This window comes from Ictidomys tridecemlineatus, chromosome 10, assembly GCF_052094955.1.
Source record: "Ictidomys tridecemlineatus isolate mIctTri1 chromosome 10, mIctTri1.hap1, whole genome shotgun sequence".
Lineage (NCBI taxonomy): Eukaryota > Metazoa > Chordata > Mammalia > Rodentia > Sciuridae > Ictidomys > Ictidomys tridecemlineatus.
The window spans coordinates 95,523,523-95,543,208 of NC_135486.1; the positions used below are offsets into that span (position 1 = coordinate 95,523,523).

Consider the following 19,686-nt stretch of genomic DNA (forward strand, 5'->3'; position numbering starts at 1 on the left):
AATTATTCAAACAACATGTAACAAAGGAGCTGTATTATTCTTCCCTGCCCCCAACAATGAAGAAGCCAAAATTAGAAGAAACCACGACACAGTGAAAATAGCAGTCATTGATGGCTAACAGTGTAATCTTGAAGAAGAAGAAGCCAAGACATTTTAGTGCTAGGTGGTAGGAAGTGAACCCAGTGACAGTGGTCGTCATCAGAAAGAGCATTGTCTCTGGTGAGGAGGTGGTGGGTGTGCACAGCACTGTGAGGAGAGGGGAATAAAACTGGAGTCCTCATGCATTGGCTATTGTGCTAGAGGTCATCCATTCCACCTCTGCCTCCAGGAAGGTCAGCTGAATGAGGCAGGCAGTGTATACCTTCTCCAGAAAGCGCTCCTGGTGGATGGCCTTCCTTGTGAGTGGACCAGGGCTCCTGGCCGACTTTCCTATGGAAACCCGGGTCTCTTAAGTTTATAAAGCAGCTTATCCTCCCTTTCCTCTTTTCAGTCTTTAACTCTTTATAAAGATTATAAAGATTCTTTGAATGAGATGCTCCTCTTCTGTTGCTTTGGTATTTCCCCTTCCATTTGTGGCAAGAAGATACGTTAGTTTCACATTCCATAACACTTGAACCCTGTTGAGTTTGTAAAAATGTGGGGCATTTTAATCTTTCACAGTTGTTCCTTTTTTCCCCCGCTTAAAACTAGGATTTTGGGTTTGGGTTGTATAAGGCATATTTTCTTACAAACAACATCTGAACACTTTGGCAGCTGTAAGCAGATTTTAAAGGTTCCTACATATACACATAATTCTCAACTTAGGATAATTCACTTCATAAAACTTCACTCTTCTACTTTACAGTGGTGTGAAAGTGATATGTCTTGTTTAGAATCCGTACTTCACACTTTGAATTTGGATGTCTTCCTGGGCTAGCAACATGCGGGGCGATCCTCTGTTAGCATGCTGGACAGTGACCATGAGCACAAGATTCTTAGGAGAGCCAAAATTGGAGTCTAATTTTGTTGATGATTAGAAAGTGCATCTTTAAAAATTCCATCCCTCTTATTTTGCATCTGGTTTTATATCACACTGTTATTATTATTTCCATGATAACCAATAAAAATGTTACAAGCATGTTGCTTTTAGATCTTGAAGTCACTGGCAGGTAGGATGCAAGCATATAGAACTGTGGTCAGCACACCCCATTTCTGGCAATGAATGGGTTATGGGAACATAGTCATGCTCACATGCCTGTTATTTATGCTGAGACAGAAGCCATATGGGTTTCAAAGCCCGAAGTGTTTCCTGTCTGATCCTTCCCAGAAAATGTTTGCTGGGTTTTGGCTTAGAATAGCCGTTCTCAACACTTTTGGATTCCAGATCTTTTGACACTCTTAAAGTTATTGAAGACTCTGAAGAGGTTTGATTATGTGGGCTATATTGATCAATATTAAACATTGGAAGTTAAACTAGGTTCATTTTTTTAAAAAATATTAAACTTGTTACTTGTTAACACAAATAACATTTTTATAAAAAAATAACTATTTTCCCCCAAACAAACAAAAAAACATCAGTGAGTTGCAAGTCTATTTATTTTCTGGCTTAACAGGAAACAGTTATTTTCTCATTTGTCGATGCTCAATTTGTATTACGTGTTTTGGTTGAAAGATATGAGAAAAGCCAACGTAACTCAGAACTGTAGGATCATTTTGGTAGCCTCTTCAGTCAATTGTGGATGTATTTTTCTATTACACCAAAAAACGGCATATGTCATGGTATGCTGCAGTGTAGAATTGGAAAACACCATAAACTTATTGTGTTGGAACTTTAAATCTATCTTGTGCTTTACATAAATTTATTCATGAATGATTTTCTAATGTGTTACTGGAAAACAGGAAAATATAAGTTCACTGAGTTATATAGGTCTTCCAAATGTTGCCGCAGTACCAAAAAAAAAAAAAAAAAATCACATTGGTTTTAGTACCACCACTGATTTTCTCAGAAAAGCCTGTGATTTTGAAACACTGATAGAACCAGGCAAAGTGGAGACTCATTTACCTATATTTTGCATTTGTTTTGGTTACCTTGGTGCATACCATGCAAAGAGAGGGCCATCTCTGGTAGATGCAAGCTTTATAAAATTTTTGCTTGGAAGCTCACGTTTTATCATTAGCAACACATACTGCTAGTTTCTTTGAAGTTACAGATTCATTTCATTCATGTTCAAGAAAATGTCTGTCAAATGCCCAATTACTAAGGTTTAGCATTCATTAGATCTTTTAAAAATGGCACCCATGAAACAAGTGACTAGTTAGTTTACAACTGAAATCATCACACAGATGTTTCTTGAGATAGCCTTTGCTTTATTCCCAGCAATAGCACTTTATGTGTACTTTCTATTTCATCACAGAGAATATTAAAAAGAAGTTAAGAGTCCATTAATTTTTAATTTTCATTACTCCATTAAGGATAATCTACAGCAAACCCTTTTTCTCTTCCCTTCCCACCTGTGCTACCCCTCCGGTACTGGGAAGTGAACTATGAATAGCTTCAGTTCGGTGCCACTGTATTCATTCATGCTGAGGTGCCAGTGGTCTCACCACTATCACTTTTCACCATTGGTGCACACATTGACAGTGCAAAAGGCAGATAACATTTCACTATATTTCTAGAAATAATTTGACTTCAAGAAGCCCTCTGGAAAGATCTTGGAGACTACCACACCTTGAGAAGCACTAGTGTATCAGCTATAAATACCATTTCATGTAAGCAGATTTATGCCACTTAGTTATATGTTGCTTCCTTCATATTCTTACAGATAGAATTTATGAAGCGTCAAGTAAAGTTAACAGATGTCAGTCTGCTCTTGCATTGGAAAATATAGCTAATGAATCTTTCAAATTGAACTTTCAAGAAAAAATTTGTGATAATAGATTTATATTTTGTTGTGTTATTTTATTGCTGTTTAAAAATGTAACTCTAGAGTACTTTCACCTTGTGATAAAATCTGCAGTTGGATTACTGAGTATAGTTGTTGTCTTGTGAATTGATAGCTTCTTAATATAATTCTTTTTAAAAATTTTTATTGTTGGTTGTTCAAAACATTACATAGTTCTTGAATCAAAGTGTGAAATGATATATCAAGTGGGTTATGAACCCCCATTTTTACCCCGTATACAGATTGCAGAATCACATCGGTTACACATCCATTGATTTACATATTGCCATACTAGTGTCTGTTGTATTCTGCTGCCTTTCCTATCCTCTACTATCCCCCCTCCCCTCCCCTCCCTTAATATAATTCTTAAAGAGGTTATTTGTGATGACATTAAATTGTGGATGTGTAACTGACGTGATTCTGCAATCTGCATTTGGGGTAAAATTGGGAGTTCATAACCCACTACAATCCAGTGTATGAAATATGATATGTCAAGAGCTTTGTAATGTTGTGAACAACCAATAAAAAAATAAATTAATTAATTTAAAAAAAAAGAAATAGCAAATTAAAAAAAAAGTTTTCATATTCTTGAACACCCCCTACCCAATTGAGAGGGAATATGCTTGGAGATTTTTCAGTTTATTATTCGTACTCACTAACTGTGTGTGTTCACATTAATGAAAAAATTGCAAATGACTATGTCACTGGATGGAATGAAATAAATTCTTGAATTACTGAAAACGCAAACCACTTCCTGCTCCAGATACTTGCACTTCGGTAGTTGGCCACTAGATGTCATGAGTGGCACAGGAGCATTGAGGGTTAGCCAGGGACAGTAGAAATTTGAACATTGAAAGCTCATAGACCTTTACATAGTTCACTGTTTCCACATGATCAATGCCAGAAGAACCTGATACAGTGTGATATATAGAAGCAAGGTACAACTGGAATAATGAAATTTCAAAAATAAGCCTTTTAAAAGGAGGGTTGTAATAGTTCTGTTGGGTATTGTAAATGCTTCAGGTGCACTTGATACAGCTGTTATGTTCCTGGCTTTGAGTCTTTCTCTTTTTTATGGAATGATGGATTGAACTTCAATTTAAGAATATTCAGTAATCCCTCTCAGGACATACTGTAACAGCTGGTATTTTTGTATTGTAGTAAATCGATTCCATACAACAGTCAGTAATAATTATGGCTAGGTTCTGACAAATTCCAAAGCATTTTCAATAAATTTAGCCAAAGAAAATAACATTTTACACAAAAATTTAACTCAATTTGAAAGTTAAATCCGGCAATTGCAACTCTGTTCTACAAAATGTTAAGTATTTTGCTGATTAGGATTCTATCAAACCATTTTAAAAATCTACATGTATGTTCTGAGAAGATAATTACTTGGCAGTATATATACTTAGATGATAATTAAAGTGTAGTAAATACACAGATTTGGAAAAATTAATCCTGAATGTTCATTATGAAAAAAATGAGAGAGATTAAGTTCTTTCACATGGGGCAGTATCTGCTCAAAGAGATGTTTTGGTGTGGATTGTAAGGTTTTCTTTAGTGTTAATGCAATGAAATGTTCCCCACTGTTCACATTTTAATTATTTGATAAAAGCACTTTAGTTTATATGATATATATGGATTATAAAAGCAAAATACTATAAATTTTTAAGCCATTAAGAAAACTGTAGGTTGTATAGTATTGATTGTATATTATATACTCATTTCTCTACTCACAGTGGCAATCTATACCATACAAATTATGGCTTTTCTCAAGGCATAAAGAGCTTAAATTAGACACATATGCACATATAATAAATGCTTGCCAATGTACATACATACATATTGCTCTAATGATAGAAATGTATGTGCATATGCTTTTCAAATTTTAACTGTTTTAAATTTCTTTTTCCTTTGAGCAAATAAAAGTCCATTAATTGACTGCTTTTTTAAAATTATATGTAGTCTTTTTTGGACTTGCTTTGTGTATGAATTATTTCATTTCTACCCTTGCTTTATATAAGGAATATTTTCATGTAGTTGAATCTTAGTCCTGATTAGAATAATTTATGCAACCAAAGCAAAGTTGCTTTTTAAAATCATTGGGAAAATATCTTCTGAGCTGAGCATTAATGAAACCTTGCTTTGTCTTTTTTCTCTAATTTAAAATTTTTAGTTTAGTGATTTATATTTTCATTTGGTATTTAAAATAACTGCCCTCATATTTTTAATTAGCACTCATCTTTGTATGAATTTGTGTGCATGTTTTAACTACATGAATCTTTGTTATATGAAGCAGATTTCAAGACATCACAGCAGATAGTTTAGTCTAAGAAAGACTATTTGGTCAATTTTTTAATAGTGAGTTTCACTTTGACAATTAAAAAGTTAATTTGGAAGGCTTTAATAGGATTTTTACAGTTGGATTTTTTCAAGTAAAATTTGGCAAACTCATTTTCTTTATTCTGTAATATGAATCAGCAATTTTAAAAGGTTTTAGGAATTAAAGTGAGCCAGTTTTTCCAGTGTTTACAGTGTCTGTTTTTCCTGTTGTCCTTGTATATGTTAAAATATGCTTTCAAATGACTGACTTTGTTATAGAGATTTGGGGCAAAAGCATTTAAAAACGAACATAAGTGCATTGTGTAGTTAGTTCTGAGTTCTATAAAAGTGTAAATGGAGTGTATTTTCCGTTATTAGGCAGCAGTAATCCAAATTTAAACCACATGGCCTCCTTCTAGGTGTTAGGTCAATGTAAATTTTAATCTTGCTACTTTCTTTTATGTTTGAATTTTATAATTAGATTACCTGAATTTAAAAAAAGCCCTGGACATATTACATTTATTGTTTATTTACAGTGTGTGAAACACTATGTTGTATGTCTTAGCATATTCAATTATCAACAGTTCTATGAGAACGATAATTCCTTTCTATGAGGACGATAATTCCTCATTTGTAAGGAAATTAAGGCTTATTTGATAAGATTAAAAACTTGTGCAAAATCACAGAGCTAGCAGGATTAGAGATTAAACCAAACTCTATACTGCCTATTTTGGGATAAACTTAGGATAGTTATTGGGAAAAAAAAAGTTGACATTTTCCAAGATACATCAAAGCCTAGTTTTTACTAAAAGAATTTACTTATTAGCTTGGATCATTAAGTTTAGTTTAAATTACTAACACTTTGGAAATCTATAATAATTTCTTGCTTCAATTTTAGTAACAACAACAAAAAAGGCTTTCAAGGTTCTTTGCAAGACCTCAGTTAGAAAACTTTGCAGTCATCATATTAGAATGAGCTTTTTAAAAAATATAATTAGTTATAGATTGCTGACAATTCATATGGTCTTGGTTATGCGTTTAAGAATTATAGCTTGAATTATGATAACAGAGGAAAGGAATTTTATTTAAAATGGCATCGACTTACAGAAGCTTCTTAAAGTTCTCCATCTGTCTCATCAGCGGTCCCCAGACCAAATGTAAAAATCTTTAAGGAAGCCTTGGTACATGCGTGAAGCGCATTCATGTTTTCAATTAGAAATTGCACATCAGAATCAGAAGCTTTCTCACTGAATAACTGCATGTTGTCTGTAGAAGAAATTCTGTTAGAATTCTTGTGATCTCCTTGGTAGTGTGTGGTAATAAGAATTTAGAATTAGTTTTTGAATGTTGCCTTTTAATGATATTCTTTTTTTTTTTTTTAATATTTAAACATTTCTTTTCTTTCTAGAAAGGGCTCACACAACATATAAATCCTGGGCAACAGCGTGGCTGCAGGCGGTTGAACTGGAGCTCCCTGTGGCTTTCTGAGGCGTGAGTGTGTGGAGGGCGTTTCCTCACCCGCAGCCTGCATCATGCCAGCCCTGTCCACAGGATCTGCTAGTGACACAGGTATGCCAAGCCAAGAGGGGCAGATTTCCTTCCACCCCTACTTCAATCTTGTTTGTGGTGAGAGGCAGCATTGCTATAAGAAAGCACCAACAGCTCATGCCTGTTTCTCTGCGACCAACATGAGGGGCATGAAACCAACTTAGACGTGAAAACGCTACTGGAGGCCTCTCTCTGACTGCTTCTCTGTCCAGGTTGTGGTGCCCTGTGGTGGTCTGTGTTGGTGTTCTCCCATTGTCTTGCTTTTGGAGTAGTGCTGTGCATTTGATTTTTAAAAATGAGGTATTTTAAATATACAGAAAATTCTGGCAAATACCATAATTATCTACCTGTATTGCCCTTCACACAGATTTAATAAACTTTGCTGCCTTTGCTTCAGACCTCTCACTTTTACTTTTTCTTAAAAAAAAAAAAATCCTCTTTATTCCATTCCTCTATTTTCTTCCAGATGTGATGCCTATTTCTAAATTGATAGATGTCATTGAGGGATTCAATTAAAACTCATAAACACATTTCATCTTATCAGTTCTAAGATTTACAGAGGCATAGAGTGAATATTTCTAAGAAAAAAAATATCCCACATGTGTATGTAAAATTTCCCCTTTCTGATCTAATTTAGGGAATGCAGTGGGGGTGGCAGATGCCCCTTGAAGGTCCTGGTATTCCTCAGATTTGGTGCTTTTGCTCCTGGATGCCTATAAGGATGTGTGTCTGGGAGACGGGGGACATACTCAGGCATAGAGTGTTTGCTTAGCATGTGTGAGACACTGGGTTAGATCCTCAGTATCCTTCCCGCCTCCCAACCAAAAAAAAAAAAAAAAAAAAAGTGCACATGGCTCTGCTTTGCATTTTGAAGACCCCTTGAAAGAAGTGGTGGCATACTGTGACTAAAAAAATTTCCTCTCTGTCACACTGGCTGTGCTGAATTTGGTCTTACTGGTCCTATTTTCCAACCAGCTGACATAGCTATTTCAGCCTATACCATTCCAATCATTTGCTCTTTATCTTCAGAAACAGCTGAGTTACAAATGTAATTTTGTGTTGTTATTATGTTATACTGGCATTTTTATTTGCATAGTTTGCAGATATCATTCTTTGCTATTTTCTGGGATTTCCATACTTACAGTTTGGAAAGTTTTGTCTCATCTTTATCTATTAAGAATTCTCCCCCCCGCCATGAGATTTACACTAGCTTTTGTCAGGAAGAAATTTTGATTAAGTTATATAAAATATTTCTTTGTCAAGATATTAATTTGGAAAACAGCTCCTTTGGAATTTTTTCCTCTTTTTAGTTATTATATATTCTCACATTTGTGTTCTTCTATATAAAAATGAATGATTTAAACTTTCCGTAGTGGTTTCAGAATTATAGATAAAACTTATTTGAACCATAAATTTACTATAGTTGTGTTTTATGTCCTGCTGTTCATCAAAAAAGTGTTATTTTAACTGAATGCAAAGTGTTTTTGCTTATATATAACTCAAAACATGATTAAAAAGGTGTATTTATGATTTATTAGGCAGTTTAGGTGTCAGTCATGAAAAATGGCACAGACTACTTAGTATTTACAAAGAGCTTTTCCACATCTCACTTAGTGCGTATCTAAAGTACCATCCGATTGACATTCTGTTTTATGGTATTTTTTGATCTATGTCCCAGTAGGGTTGGAATCAGGCACAGAAGGTTAGTGCACTTAAGAGAGCACTTAAGTGTGGTATTCTCATCAGATGTTTGTAGTTCCCTCATAGGTCCTCTTTGTCCAGATGCACTTGGCCATCTGGGGTCATTTTTACCATAAGCCCTGTTGCTTAGCAATATGGTTGATGTTGACCCTCATCAGGTCTCCAGGAGAACAGAGTATAACTGACAGAAGAGCACCCAAGGAACAGCATGCCCCAACCTCTCAGTACTTATTTGGGAAGATGCTTTCGATGTAACACTTTTACCACTCACTCCTCACTCTTTCCCTTCCTGCTTATTTCACTAAGAAGAAAGAATTAATTATACAAGTACAACATGGTAATAACTACTTTTCCTCAGTCTCTTTGTCATTTTGATAGAAGCTTCCAAGAATTTTCTACGCATTAAACACATCGTTTGGATGTGGCTCAGTGGTAGAGCACATGTTAGCATGCAGAAAGCCCTGCATTTGATCCCCATCACCAGCAAAACCACGAACTAACAAAAAATTAATTAGATATGAGTGTACTTAAATACATTGTTTTGAATTTTTTAGTCATGGATTTTTTTATATGCCATGGCTTGTTATATTATTTTCTGTATCAAGCAGTATGTCTTGGAGAGGTACTTCCATGGTGTATAGTCACTGTAAAAGTGTGTGTGTTTATGTATATTTATCTATGTATCTATTCCTGTACACATCTATATATCTACCTTATTCTTTTGAACTAATCCATAGTTTCTCACAGTGTCACAAAGTAGTGGACCATACTACTATTAATGAAACCCTGGTTCTGCTTCTTTTGTAAATATTTTGGGAGAAAAGATGTGCACATTTAACAATACCATCAAATTGTACCATCAAATCGTCCTCCAGACGAGTTAAACCAGTTAATGATTTATGGACAGTGCATTAAAGTTCCTTTCTCCCACATTCTTGCTAATATTCAGCCTCTATAATTTTTACTACCTAATGGTAAAAACAGTATTTTAAGTGTTAAAGGTACATTACTACTGACATTGAGGATTTTAATAAATGAAAATACCTGTTCATTCCTCTGTGATTTTATGGTTTAGATGTGAGATATCCCCCAAAGGCTCAAGTGTAAAACAATGCAAGAACATTCAGAGGTGAAATGATTTGGTTATGAGAGCCTTAATCCAATCAGTGAATTAATCCCCTGATAGGGATTAACTGAGTGATAAGTGATGGTGGGTAGGATGTGGCTGGAAGACGTGGGTCTTTGGGGGGGGGCATGTCTTTGTTTTTTTTTAATATATATATTTTAAAATATTTTATTAGTTGTTGATGAGCCTTTATTTATTTATATGTGGTGCTGAGAATTGAACTTGGTGCCTCACACATGCTAGGCAAGCACCCTACCACTGAGCCCTAGGTTATATATTTTGTATATGGCAAGCTGTCTCTCTTTTTCCTTCCTGATCATTATGTGAGCCACTTCACTCTGCCACACTCTTCCACCATGATGTTCTGCCTCACCTTAAGCTGCAGGGAATGGAATCAGCCTTCTGTGGACTGAGATCTCTGAAACCATGAGCCTCCCAATAAACTTTTCCTCTTCTAAAATTGTTTCGGTCAGGACTTTTTAGTCGCAGCATCAAAAAATCTGACCTAAACAGTGATTTAGATATTCAAATTCTTTCACCATCTTGGTGTTTGCTTATCATTTTCTAATTTATTGGCAGAACTTGTTCACTTTTATTTACATATTCTTTGGTTCTTATAGATGGTACACCATTTCTTCTGGCCAAATGTTTGTCCCTTTTTGCCCCTGAAATAGTATAATTTCTTTCATAGAGTTGGAAATTTTAATGTAGTCAAGTCAGTCTTTAGTTTTTTTTTAAATTCTTTTGCCTAGGTAGGCCTTTCCTGTCCAAAGATCATATACATATTCTTCTAATAATTTGAACCCAGTGCCTCACACATGCTAGGCAAGCACCCTACCACGGAGTCACAGCCACAGCCCTAGGTTATACATTTTGTATATGGCAAGTGGTTTTTATACATTTGGAATTTTAATCCAACTGCATGGAGATAATTATTTAATATAATCTTAATTCTAATTTTATTTTCTCATGGATTGTCAGTAGTCCCAGAATCAGTTATTCAGTATTTTATTCTTTCCACATAAATTTGTAGTAGCTCTTCTATCACATATCAACATCACGTTCCATCTGGGTTCTCTTTCTTGACTATAATGGTCTACTGATTTTATCTTAAGGCATCTTTTCTTTGCTTTATTAATGCATTATAGTTATAGGTGATAGTGGGGTTCATTGTGATGTATTCATATATGCATATAATATAATGTGCTCCATTTCTTTCCCTGGTATCTTCCTTTTGCCTCTCTTCTTCCTTCCACTTATCCCTGGAGAGTCAAAGAAGAGAATCAAAGAGTGAGCGAGGAGGAATGGAAAGGGGGTGAAAGAGTAGAATTGACTAAATTATAAGCATAATATATGTATGAATATATCATAACGAATCCCACTTTTTATGTACAGTTAATAAGTAAATTTAATAAGTAAATTAATAGAAGGCCAATATCTTATGAAATTTTTAATAAACCAATTTTACAGTAATTTTAGAGTTAGAGAAAATTTACAAAGATATTATAGAAATTTCCGCATCTATATATGAACATCTCTATGTGTAATCAGCTATAGCTATATTAAGCTAATATAAATTCGGACTGAAGACTCCAACTCTGATCTACTAGTAAATGGATCATTCTAGCCTTTTTCTCTTGCTTATCTATAAATTCCTTCTGTAGCAGTTAAAAAACTTGCCCCTCATATTCATCACAAGTCTACTTAATTTTAAGTTCAAGTCCAGTTTACATATCTAGCAATATCAGAGTTGTTAACCCATGGGAAATAGCTTTCATCGGCTAGAGAGTTGATATTATTTTTATTCCTGTAACGGTGCCATACTTTAAAAAAATCTTATGGAATCATTTCTTTCCCACATAACACCCATGTTAGTTTTAGTTTTATAATTTCATTAAATATGATTTGTATAAACATATAATGTGAAATATAATATATGTACAGAAACGTATGTAAAAGTTTTACAAGTGCAGTTTTAAAAGTGTTCATAACATCCATGTGGCTACCACCTAGGTTAAGAAATTGAACACCTTGAAAGCAATTGCTTCTAAGTGGTGACCTCCTTTGAGATGGACAGGGAAAATGGAAAAGATTCCTACTCCACACTATGCATAATGTGCATAGCTTATGATTCCTGGGCAGTATGGTTTAATTTTGCTCATTGTTGAACTTTATAAATGGAATTAAGCTATGTAAATTTTCTTAGGCTGAAAGTATTTATTTAGAATGAGAAAAACTATACGAAATTATAAATATTACAAGTAAATACATATAATTATTTTAAAACCCATGAAAGACCATAATCTTTATTAATTAACTGCTTGACACTTTTATATTTTCTGGCTGTCTGCTCTTTGATCACTTCTTCATATATAATATTGTCTTTAAGAGAGAAAAGCAATTCAATCCTTATTTATTATTTTACTCTTGATAGTTTGGAGGTAAACTGCATTCAACTTCACATAGAAATTCTGATTAGTTTTCTTTGCATGATACTCAATTTAAAAATGATCAATGGTGCATTATTGAATATATTCCTGACAGAAGAGAATTTGTTTTGACGAGCTCTAAATGAGAATAGATTCCTCAGCATACAATTTTATAATAAAACTTCAATGATTGATACAAGCTTTACAAACTGCCTTTTGGCTTGGTATACTTCAAATTACCCGCATACTTCTGATGCTGGGGGCTACAGAACATGGTCATGTAATAGTACATAACTCTGGACCCGCATCCTGTGTTATGAAGCCAACTTAGTCAGCACAGTGGGCTGCTGTAGTAACCCTCAAAATCTTTTTCCACTGGATAGCTAACAATAAGTTAAACATATACAGCACTAAGGAACTATGTAACTAAGCCCACTACATAATTACATTCCCACTAAACCCAAATTAAATTTATCTTCAATGGCAACTCATCCTTAATTAGATTCCCTCAAATACCACCAGCCTTTATGTATTCTTTTGTGGCTTGTCTTCTCACTCTTTATGCTGTCTTTTCTGACTTCCATGCCCAGAAGTTATTAATTTCAATGTAGTTGGGTACCATTTTCCTTTAGCATTAGTGATTCCTATATTTTATGCATGTAATATTTTCTTAAGATCATGGAGTTATTGCTTTCTCCCTCTGTATATTAGTTTTAAGACTTTAGAATTGGTTTTAGTGTGAGGTAGAATAATTTTTCCATACAGCTATCCACGTGCTTCATGGTGACTTCTTATAAAGACTGGCCTTTCCTTTTTGCCAGCAATAGCAGCATCTGGGACCTTCATGACAGTGGTGTTAGTGGTAAGAGTGTGCATTATTGTTTTTAGTTTTATATCTCAAAAGAATAATTTCAGCATTTCTTTGTCAATATTCTGTTTTTTTTTCTTCTTGTATATCCTTCTCCCCGTTTCTTGTTGTCATATGATCCTTTACTGCAGTGTGTTCCTTTGTACTTCCTAACTAGCTGAGCATTCCACTGCACCACTGTTGATGTCATTTACTATGTCATGAGATGGTGGCCACCAACATTGAGCCCACAGACTTGGGCAGTCCCCAGGGTCTTTTTAATGGGTCCAGGAGTTCTCTGGGTAAAGATTGGTGTTGTATGCTGGCAGTGTTGACAGTCAGTCTCATCAAAGGGGATATTTTCACTTGTTTTTCTGCTTCTTTCTGCCTCTTGGTGGTTCCTGGAGGGCATTGATGATCAAGGCAGAGGCAATAATAGGTACAATCTCAATATTGGACTATTCTGAAAGGATAGTTTCACTGTGATCCTAAGATCCTTCCCTTACCACTGGCCTTGACAGTATCATCAAACTCTCTTGGAGACAGACCCAGGAGTCTGAGTGCACCTCAGTCATACCATTCTGATCTTTTTTGGGTTGAAGGTATAAGATCAACTCAGATTTGGGACACTTGAAGAAGGTTCCACTTTGTCCTCCTCTGAGACAAAACGTGAAAGTCCTGTGTATCCTTTTTAAGGAAGTTTCCTTTGATTTCTATCTTGCGACATTTTTAAAAAATGATTAGCTATTGAATTTTGCTTTTCATTTATTTACCTTAATGATCCTGTGATTGGTTTCCTGTTAATTTTTTTAACGTAGCAAATTACATTGATTTTTTGAACATTAAACCAACTTGCTTTTTTTGAGACAGACTTAAATTGGTCATAATTTATTGTCCTTTTTATATACTTCTCGATTTGGTTTGCTCATATTTTGTTCAGATTTTTAAAAATCTGTATTCGCAAGTTTAGCCTATAATTTCCTTTCTCATTCTTTTATCACATTTTCATAAAGCCATTCCAGCAATGGGTGGAGTCTTTTCTTTTCGTCTTGTGGAAAAGATTGTGAAACACTGAAACTAACTTTTACATGAGTTGGACTTACCTGTTAGGCCACTTGGTTCTGGGAATTTTTTTTTCAATAAGATTTTTAGTAAACAATTAATTTATTTTAAAGGTATTAAGAATATCCTTAAATCTTTCTATTTCTTCTTGTGTCAGTTTTTGGTGAGTTACCTTTTTTAAAGACAGGCCATTTCATAAAAATTTTCAACTTTGCTGTGAAATAAAATTGCTCAGAATATCATTTTATGTTTGCAGTTTCTGTATCAGTTTCTTCTTATATGGTCCTGATTTTGGTAATTTTGCTCTCTCTTCCCTGCTGCTTAATTTTGTTAGTTTTTTCAGTTCTATTAGTCTTTTGAGAGATAAAATTTGGGGATTTACTAATTGACTTTGTTCACAACTGTTCAGTCTGCCTTTTTTTTTCCTTAATGTTCACCTTTAAAACTATTCATCCCCAGGTTTTGTTTTATCATTTTAAAATATTTTCAGAAAGCTGAATTTGCTTTATTTTAGTCCTATGAAGCTTCTTTAGGCTTACTTTGTGGTTTGATGGATGGTGTGTAAGTATTCTATATGTATGTGTTTAACGGTAGTTGTATTCCTGTATGTGTCTCATATATCAAACTTGTTGATTAAGTCATTCAGATGTTTTTGTATAGGTATACCTTGGAGATATTGTGGATTTGGTTCCAGACTGCATTAGAGCAAATATCTCAATAGAGTGAGTCACAAAATTTTTGGTTTCCCAGTGCATATAAAGGTAATGTTTGCTCCATATTGTGGTCTCTTAAGTGTGCATTATGTCTAAAAAAGGCCAATGTACATACCTTGATTAGAAATATTTTATTGCTAAAAATTGCTAACAATTATTTGAGCCTTTGGAGAGTTGTATTCTTTTTGCTGATGGAAGATCTCACCTTAGAGTTGATGGCAGCTGCCTCATCAGGTGTTGATGCAGAAGTTTGAGGTGGCTGTGGTACTTTCTTAAAATAAGACAACAGCTAAGTTTGCTTTATAGATTAACTCCTCCTTTCATGAAAAAAATTTCTAGAGCATATGATGCTGTTTGACAGCATTTTCCTAGAACTTCTTTCAGAGTTGGGGTCAATCCTGTCAAATCCTGCTGTTGCTTTATCTACTAAGTTTATGTAATGTTCCAAATCCTTTGTGGTCTTTTCAGCTTCTTCCCACCACCTTCACCTCTCTTCCATTTTATTAATTTTGAGCTACATCTGATCTCTTTTATATGCCAGTATTTTTAATTTTTAGTAATAGATATATTTGTAAGAAATTCTGTTTAGATTTCCTAAAAATGTATAGCCAATATTTAAGTTGTTTGTACCATCCATGAGTCTGATTAGTTAATCTTAACCTTACTTCCAATATCAAAATCATGATGCTTTTATGTTAATTTCAAATTATTGAGGGGACTTGATATGTCACTGAGATTTGCCACTAAAGGAAGCCATTTGAAATAGTAAGAATATACTTTTATTTTTATTGTCAATGTCATGAAAATATGGTGTTGTCATTTTTCATTTTTAAAAAGCCTCAGATGATCCTTCTTTCCCCTTGATAATTTGTTTATTTCATTGTGGAAAAGCAACTCTGAGCTTGGTGTGCTTTTTTTTTATTTTTTTTTTTAGTAGTTCCCAGAAAGAATTATCTTCTGCTAATTTGACTTGATCATATTTATATTTTTCACAGTTTCCTTCCAAAACAGGAATGCCAGGCATGTAGCTGCCTGTTAGCTTTTCTCTGTAAACAACAAACAGTATGCACATTAGCATTTGGGAAACTCTATTAGCATTACTATTTTTAGTCAATATATTGATGCTTCTATGAACTAATTCTAAGTATTTGATCTATTTTAGTCAATGGATTATGTATAATTGCAATTGCGTAAAATATTATTTTTCCAAACACAATGGCAGTAAGCAATACCAGTGGAAGTTGACTAAATGAGCACAGATAAGCCTAAACTCTGCAGTTTGTGTATGGCCTTGAGAGCTTGACTGGAGCTTCTAGCAGGGAGTGCAAACCCTATTTCACTGGTACCCAAAGAAACACCCTTTTTTTTTTTTTACCTGGGAAGGTCATTCTCTTTGAACTTACAGCTTTGATGAGTAATATACATGGATCTATGAGAGGGGAGGGGGACATCATCTAGCCAGCCATGTGAGCCAGATCAGCCTTGATGATCAGTGGCTTAGAGCCGTTCCAGCCAGATGGCTTACCCACCCTTACATCCTTGTACAGCCTCATGTAATGAGAATGAACAGATTTTTGTTAAAGTCATAATTTTGTTGTAAATTTGACCATAACAAAATATTACTGATTTTTTTTCCTTCGACGGTACTAAATTACCAATAGAAATGGGCTGAGGACCACTTGAAAGACCACTGGGACCCTCTAATGTTCCACAGGCCACACCTCAAGGAACAAGAGTCAATCTAATTTCTTGCACAGTTTCCTCAGAGTCTTGGAACCCAGTGAGCGATTTGGAAAATGCCCATCTTTTCTTCCTTAGCAGTTTCTTGCTCAGGAAAAAATGCTATTAAAAGTGTCATTTAAATGAAAGAGAGTGTCAATTAAATTAAATTTTGTGGTCTTATGAAATAAATAGTTATATTGGGAAACTATTTTTATAGCAAAATTTTCCATATACACTTCTGCATAATACTAAAATTGCTAAATTGTTAGGTTTTGTATTATAGTAGGCTTCATTGTCACAACAATATTTTCTTTCTTTCTCAGCACAATATTAGTGTTCCAGAAAGAGTTTGTGATGGTTTCAGGGTCCAAATATATAAAGGATTGTCTTGGTAGATTTCAGATTCCTGTTGATATATAATGTTTCAATATTAAAATGATCTTTGCTCTTTGGTGATATGAACTTTTTCAGTGAGTTTATATCTGTCACTCAAAAGATATAATTTCTTTTAGAAGTGAAATTTAGGGGTTCATGGTAAACAATTCCGCTAAAAATGGAGATTAAACCTAGAAGACAATTTTATTCTATTAAGATATAATTAAATAGTTATTATAGAGCTATTGAAAATTTTAATAAACATTTTAAAATATTTACCTGGGAGTGGAGCTTAGTGAGCGTACGCTGAGCATGCATGAGGCCCTGAGTTTAATTCTCAGCATCATAAGTCAATAAATCAATCAATAATAAAAAATAAAAAATATAAAAATATTTGCCAACACTCACATTAAATATTAAACTTCTTTTCTGACAGAGTGATTTGAATATCCTGGTTTCTTTCTTTTTTTTTTTTTTTTTTTTGGCAGTGCTGGGATTTAACAGCAGGCCTCAAGCATACTAGGCAAGTGCTGTACCACTAAACAACGTTGCCAGCCTCTGGAATCACCTAGATTTTTAAGATTATTCAGGAAGCTCAAGTGAACACGTTTTAAGATAAGGGTTAGGATAAAGTCTATGTCTTTCCCTCATTTCTTCTTATCAAGTTAGAGATTGTGGAAAATCACCTCTGCAAATATCTGGAGAGGATTTTTACTCTAGCACATGTCTTTTTGGTTGAATTTTTATAAAATGATTTGGATCCTATGAGATTAGTAGGGATGGGCTTTATTATAAAGGCATCTAGTTTATTGGATTTCACTTTTATTGAAATGGTAATCCTAAAGTTCAGTACTCTCAGAAGAACATTTCCCCAGTACTGAACTGATTTGTAATTCCACCTTATTTTTTATTTAGTTCTTTATGTATCCTCAGTCTGTTTGTCAATAAAATTTTTTTGTTTCAGCAGATTTTCCAGGTTACTCTTTTGGTCATTTGGCCAGGGAGAAGTTACCCTGAATAGTCATAAATACTATTGCAAGCAAAAGGTCATCTGTTTAGAGAAGACTTGAGTGTGGTTGAAAGAAAGCATTTAGCTTGGTACTTGTTTGTTAGAGGTGAACCACCAACTTGTTACTTTCAACTAAATAAAATAATTTATAGTTTAGATAACTTGTTATTAAAATCCATATAAGGAAGTACCTTAGTTATTATTAGTTGGGAGTTCTCTAACCTGTTACACCTCTTCCTCATTAAAAGTGGGCTTTTGCATCTTTTAGATAATTAAGATTGTTGAAGATTTCACTCATTACATTCTTGTGTAACCAGTTGTCCTTGGGGGCATTGTAAAGGATATTCGCTTGAAGAGAAGCCCATTTAAGATACTTAGATGCATGGAGCTTTGCTAGGAGCTTTTCTTTCACTTCAGTGCTTATTAATAGGCCTCTAAGAACATAGGATAAGGTTGCTGGCAACAGGTCTGTTTATTGCAGGTTAGCCATGTGATGGACATTTTTAGGAGCTATATACTTTTTCATTCTTTTTTTGTCTGTTATTTTATTTTTTGTGGTGCTAGGGATTGAACCCAGGGCCCTGTACACGTGAGGCAAGCACTCTACCAACTGAGCTATATCCCCAGCTCTGTGTGTTGGTTATTTTAATAGTCTTAGTATAAAAAGCCTCTCTCTCTTTGTTTCCACTACTCCATCGCCTACCTCTCTTTCGGTTACATTATTCTGTACAACCAGCACACTGCTTTTCACTTCCTCACTTTCTCTTGCTATTACTTATCTTCCTGATTAAGGTTAATGTTTGTTGATCTTTTACCATTTCATACACCGAAAAGAGGCACAGTAATATGGTGAGGTGTCATATTTAGATTGCTATCCTGCAGTATCAGGTACAATTCAGATTCACTGTCCAGTTTGGTTTAACTAGTGGTATTGGTAAATTCTAAATACACAATAAATATCAAAATTAATTGAAACAATTCCTGTCATACTATAACTACCATGAAGCATGTATAGTGCCTTAGCTTTTATTGCAAACTATTCTATCCTGGTTTGCCCTATAACTGGTAATCTAAATACAGGATAGCTATAGGCCATAATCTGTGTGAGGTTTAGAAGTAATTTGCATTTCATTATTCCTTTATCTTTTGGGTGAGTAATGCTAAAATCAAACTATATATTTATTTTGGTAGTGGAGAATACTATGCAAAGCTACAGACAACGGGCACTAAGTTAATTACAAATTGGAACCATTTCTAGCTTAGGGATAGCTTCAAAAAATGAAAGTGCAGGTATATGTATGCACTTGCCCTCAGTTAACTCAGCCTGATTTTATAGATGTTAAGGCAATTAGATGAATTGTTATTGAGCAAACTGCAATATTACAATTATTTAGACAGTTTTGTATATTTAAAAACTTAGCCTGCCAGATGCTTTACTAGGTTATTCAGAATAGAGGGATTGTGTAAGAAAGAGATTGCTTGTGTCAGGGTTGAATTAAAGTCTTTTAGTCTTACAGGTACTTATGGAAATAAAACACAACTTTAAATGAGAAAAATTGAGGCCTGTTATGAATGGCACTAAATAGTGCTGATTATTTTACCTTTGACAAAGTGGAAAATTTAAAGCTTGGTGTATCCCATTTTATTAATATAATAAAATTTAATAGTGTTGTTCTGGGCGTCGATATATGTTCTTTAGTGTTTATTAGCCCTAGGTTATAGTAAAACGTTTTGGTCCATTGCCTGTCTATACTATACAGAATGCACATATCAAAAACTAAGGAAAAAAACCAAATAAATACTTATTTTTGTTTTATCAAGTCTTTTCCTATATGATTTTTAAATGTTTTGGTTGCTTAACTATCAAATATGATTGAACACAGAGGACATATTTTTTATCATTTAACA

The 19,686-nt window shown here is 34.2% G+C and overlaps 1 protein-coding gene across 5 annotated transcripts in view; it reads left to right on the top strand.

Annotated features, from left to right (window-relative positions):
• Positions 1–19,686, top strand: part of Mpp7 (MAGUK p55 scaffold protein 7) — a 233,377-nt gene that overhangs the window by 56,368 nt on the left and 157,323 nt on the right. For all 5 annotated transcript variants that reach the window (XM_078023471.1, XM_078023470.1, XM_078023474.1 and 2 more), the window contains one exon: positions 6,655–6,815. In XM_078023471.1, the coding sequence (XP_077879597.1) occupies positions 6,779–6,815 (37 nt within the window). In that variant the 5' untranslated portion in view covers positions 6,655–6,778. The remainder of the gene's footprint in view (positions 1–6,654; positions 6,816–19,686) is intronic.